Source organism: Eimeria maxima, genomic scaffold (assembly GCF_000499605.1).
Source record: "Eimeria maxima Weybridge genomic scaffold, Emw_scaff236, whole genome shotgun sequence".
NCBI classification, from domain to species: domain Eukaryota; phylum Apicomplexa; class Conoidasida; order Eucoccidiorida; family Eimeriidae; genus Eimeria; species Eimeria maxima.
The window spans coordinates 1-5,000 of NW_013565219.1; the positions used below are offsets into that span (position 1 = coordinate 1).

Consider the following 5,000-nt stretch of genomic DNA (forward strand, 5'->3'; position numbering starts at 1 on the left):
TATATATAATATATATATCCTTCTTCCTGTCTTTTTTTTTTTTGTCTCTTAGTTCTATAGGACAGTAAATGAGGGAGGATCCTACCAGAAGATAGAGGTTATCTTTGTATCTGTTGATAAGGATGAATCTTCTTATTTAGATCATCGTAAACATATGCCATGGTTATCTATTGACTTTAATAATCCATTAAGGACAATACTACTCAGACACTTCAGGGTGAGTAATCTAGCTAGCCATCCCTAGCTAGTTATTCCTAGCTAGCCATCCCTAGCTAGCTATCCCTAGCTAGCTATGGATAGCTGTGGATAGCTAACTGGATATAAATAGTTTGAATATGGAGGTTGGTGGTCGTCTGTCCAGCTAGCCTGTATGCACTGGAGTGTACTAGCTAGCTAGTTAGTTTGCTAGATACTTAGCTAGCTAGCTAGCTAACTAACTATTTAGTGCTGGCGTTTGTGTGCATAGTGCAGCAGTGTGTTGCCTCCTATACAGCTCACTACACTCCAACTACCAACGCTATTCCTGTTGCTGTTGTTGCTGCTGCTGCTGCTGTTGCTGCTTCTGCTTCTGCAGATTGGGGATGAGTTTACTGTACCATCATTAGGAGAGGGCCACCGTGCCGGTCTTCCTGCCCTCGTAGTTGTTGGGGCAGACGGAAGAGATGCACAATTCTTACAAGTTGGAGGAGGAAGAGATGAGGGGGAAAGAGCCATTCTCAGGTATATTACCCTAAACCCTAAACCCTAAACCCTAAACCCTAATTAAACCCTAAACCTTAATACTGCAGCAGGCAGCAGCTACGACCTGCAAGCGGGATCCAATAGCTAGGGTTTACGCTTTATATATATAGAAGGATCAACTGGATAGGTAACAGTCTAGCGAGCTAGCAGCAGCAGCAGCAGCAGCAGCAGCAGCAGCAGCAGCAGCAGCAGCTTGTTGCATTATGTTTTGTATTTAGGTGGGACTGGAGGAACACAAAGTTCGGCGCTGACCGATTCCTTGTACGCCGCGAAGGTTAGATATCTAGCTAACTACCTATATATACAGCTAGCTAGCTAGCTAGCTAGCTAGCTAGTTAGGTGGCTAGCTAGCTGGCTTTTTGCTAGCTGCTTGGGAAGCTAACAAGGCGTCCTTCTGTCTGGTAGTCTGGCTAGCTAGCTAGCTAGCTAGACATCTAGCTAGAGAACTAGCTAACTACGTAGACAGCTAGCTAAACACAATAAGCTAGCTAGCTACCTAGACGTAAGTGTCTATACACCGCAAGTGTGCGCATCTTCGCACCGGCGGCGCCACAACGCACAGGTCGAGCAGCAGCAGCAGCAGCAGCAGCAGCAATTGCTGTTGCAGCAGGTGTGTTGCTGCTGCCACCGTCCAACAGCAGCAGGTGCAGCATAGGTCCAGCTGCACTAGATGCAGCAGAAAATAGCGGCAGCAGCTGCAGCAGCAGCAGCAGCAGCAGCAGCAACTCTGCTGCTATAAGCTTGTTTTTTGTTAGGAGACGGTTAATCATTATAAGTATGTTTATTATTATTATTATTATTATTATTAGTTACTAATTATAATTATAATAATTATTATTAATTATTAATTATTATTACTAACTATTATTAATTATTATTAATAGGCAATATTAGTATAATATATTAGTAGTAGATTGTATATAAAAGGAGAACAGAGAAGGAAGGAGACAAAAAGGAGACAAAGGGACAGACAAGTAGACAAAGAGAAAGGAAAAGGAAGAGAGACTAAGGAGGGAGACAGAGAGGGGGAAAGAGGAGGAGGGGAAGACAAAAGAAGAGACAAAAAGAGACAAAAAGGGACAAAAAAGGAGACAAAAAAAGACAAAAAAGGAGACAAAAAGAGACAAAAGGGACAAAAAGTTTTAAACAAACAAATTGTCCCTAACATCTCAAACACTAACCACGGCTTATCTATTTAGCTAGCTAGCTAGCTAGCTAGCTAGCCACCTAGCTAGCTAACTAGATTGATAGATAGCCATGTATATGGCTAGCTGACTAGCTAGCTAGCTAGCGGTATAGAGGAAGAGTTTGTAACGGGAAGAGTTGAAGGGAATAAAAGCTCGTCAGCTACTGCAGCTGACGAGCTGCTGCTGCTGTTGCTGCTGCTGCAACATTAGCAGCAGCAGCAGCAGCAGCAGCAGCAGCAGCAAGTGCAGCAATAGCAGCAAATAAAGAAATAACTAGAAGCTGCTAAGATTCATATTCTTGTATGCAACACCAACACAAGTAAGTAAGACTTGTGGGGCCCAAGAGAGGTCTAGAGGCTCGACCTCCTCCTCTTGCTGCTCTTCGTCATCGGACTCCTGCTGCTGCTGCTGCTGCTGCGGTGGTGCAGGTGGCTTCTGCTCCTGCTGCTGCTGCTCAAAGGTAAACGCTACACCAAAAAAGTCACGCACTAACCGCAAAAAACAAACAGTAGAGGGAGTAAGGCGAGATAGCAGCACCTGCACACACAAACCCTAAACCCTAAACCCTAAACCCTAAACCCTAAACCCTAATAGCGAACCCAAGAGATTAACCGCTAGCTGTTAAACCCTGCATAAACCCTAAACCCTAAACCCTAAACCCTAGGTGAGGGTTTCGGGTGTATGTACCTTAGAGGGTGCATAATCAGCAGCAAGAGCAGCAAATAAGATCGCCATCTTTTGTCCCCTTGGGGGTACAGCACCTCCTAGCAGCAGCTGCAGCAGCAGCAACCGCGCAACACGAATCCCTAGCTGCTCCTCAGGGCTGCTATTTGCTGCTGCTCCTTCTGCTGCTGCTTCTTTGTTTGCTGCTCCCTTAAGGGCAGCTTCTGCCTTCAATAGATGCTGCAGTTTGGTGTTGCCTGTAGCACGAGAAGCTACTGCTGCTGCATCTGCTGCTGCTGCTGCATCACCTGCTGCTGCTGCTGCAGCAACAGGAGGATCTAACATCAGTGCTTCTCCTGCAGCACGACAACCCCCCTTTATATTCTCTGCAACAAGAACGATACCTACAGCAGCAAGTTTGCTGTTGCTGAGTTGCTGCCGTTGCTGCTGTAGCAGCTGCTGCAGTTGGTGTTGATGCTGGTCTGGTGACCCAGCAGCAGCAGCAGCAGCAGCAGTTGCTGCTAATTTGTTGCTGCTGCCTCGTGCTGCTGCTGTTGCATTCTCTACATACACCCATACATCAGGCAGCAGCTCATTTAGTATGCTTCTTGCTGCAGTAACAGCTCTCCTAGGGAAAGCAGCAGCAGCAGCACCAGCAGCAAATGCAACTCCTCTTATACGCTTAACAGGAGCAGCAGCAGCAGCAGCAGCAACCATATTCAACGGCTGCAGCACACCCCTAGCTACCCCCGGTCCCTTAAACCCTACAACGCCACACGGGCAGCCAGGGAACCCTCGTGAGTAGATCTTGATTTCTGCTGCTGCTGCTGCTGCTGCTGCAGCAACCTCACCACCCGCCTGGTGCAGCAGCTGCTGCAACAGCGGCACCTGCTGCAGCCGCAGCAAATCAACAGGAGCATCCCTTGGTGCTGCATCTGTTACCCCCCGCAGCAGCAAAGACATGCGGTACTTACAGAAGGGGGAGAGCAGCAGCAGGGGCTCAAGGTAGTAACTAATGCCTCTTCCTTCATGACATACATGCAAGATAGGAGCAGCAGCAGCAGCAGCAGCAGCAGCAGATTGGCCAACAGCTGTTGTTGCTGCTGTTGCAGTTACACCCAGCAGCAAACCAGGACGAAAACGTAATGATGTACCCGTGGGGTGTATGTACACCTCAGACCCCACAGTTATCTTGCATAATAATCTTATGAAACTTGCTTCGTGCTGCTGCAGTCCTGGCATTCCTGCTGCTGCATCATCATCATCATTATCTGCTGCTGCTGCAGCAGCAGCAGCAGCAGGAGATTCACGTATCTTTTTTATCCAGATCTCCTTACCAGATAAGACAGAAAGGATAAGACGCTCTCTTATATTATGATGACCTATATACACAAGAGCAGCATTTGCTGCTCCGCCCTTAGGAGCAGCCCCTGTCATTGCTGCTGCTGCTGCTGCTGCTGCTGCTGCTGTTGCTGCTGTTGCTGCTGCTGTTATTGTTGTTGTTGTTGCTGCTGGTTATAATGTAGTACAAAGGAGACAGGCTTCACCGCTGCTGCTACTGTTGTTGTTGCTGCTGCTGCTGCACTGGCAACAGCACACAACCCCGACAATCGGGCACGTGTGTTATTTCCTGCTGCTGCTGCTGCTGTTGTTGTTGTTTCTGGGGCTGCTGCTGCGGTGCAGCAGCTGCTCCCTTACTTGCTGCAGCAGCAGGGGCGGAAATAAGTCACTCCAGGTGTATCCGCCAATAGATGGAGGTTTGCTGCTGCAGCAAGATTAAGAAATAAAACACTAATTACTGCGAAGGCAGCAGTACACCGCAATAGCCCTAAACCCTAAACCCTAAACCCTAAACCCTCAAGAGGCGATAAAGGAATTCCTCTGCCTCTTTTATTTTTGGGGTTTTACTGTCATTTAATACAAAATAAACTATAATAAGAGATGTATTATTGCTGGTGTTTCTGCAGTTTCTGCTGCTGCTGCTGCTGCTGTAGTTGCCGTTGCTGCTGCTGCTGCGGGGCTGCATCGAGACCCCACTGGTTGGGATCGTCAGGACTTCTGCTGCTAAACCCTAAACCCTAAACCCTAAACCTTAAACCCTAGATTTGTAATTGTAAGAAGGGAATTCTTGCCTTAATGGGTTTTGTCTAACAGGGCCGCGGTGCTGCACAGTCACCGCAGCAGCAGCACCTCTGCAGCTGCAGCAGCAGCTGCAGCAGCAGCAGCAGAAGCCGACAAAAAAGGAGTTAGTACTAGCAACAATTGTAATTTCCTTTTGTTTTATTATTTCTATCAAGAAGCTAAGCCAACAAAGGCAGCAAAAGTTGCTGTTGCTGCAGCAGCAAGCCATTGCATGCTGCAGCACAACTTCTACTACTACTAGCAGAAGGCACAGCAGCAGCAGCAGCA

The 5,000-nt window shown here is 47.6% G+C and overlaps 1 protein-coding gene across 1 annotated transcript; it reads right to left on the reverse strand.

Moving 5' to 3' along the window:
* Nucleotides 1–2,201: 2,201 nt before the first annotated feature.
* EMWEY_00023440 (rna 3' terminal phosphate cyclase, putative) lies at nucleotides 2,202–3,554 on the reverse strand (the record flags this gene model as incomplete). Its single annotated transcript, XM_013480801.1, has 2 exons — nucleotides 2,202–2,465; nucleotides 2,616–3,554. 2 exons carry the CDS (start codon nucleotides 3,552–3,554, stop codon nucleotides 2,202–2,204), a joined length of 1,203 nt encoding a protein of 400 aa, XP_013336255.1.
* Nucleotides 3,555–5,000: the final 1,446 nt, after the last annotated feature.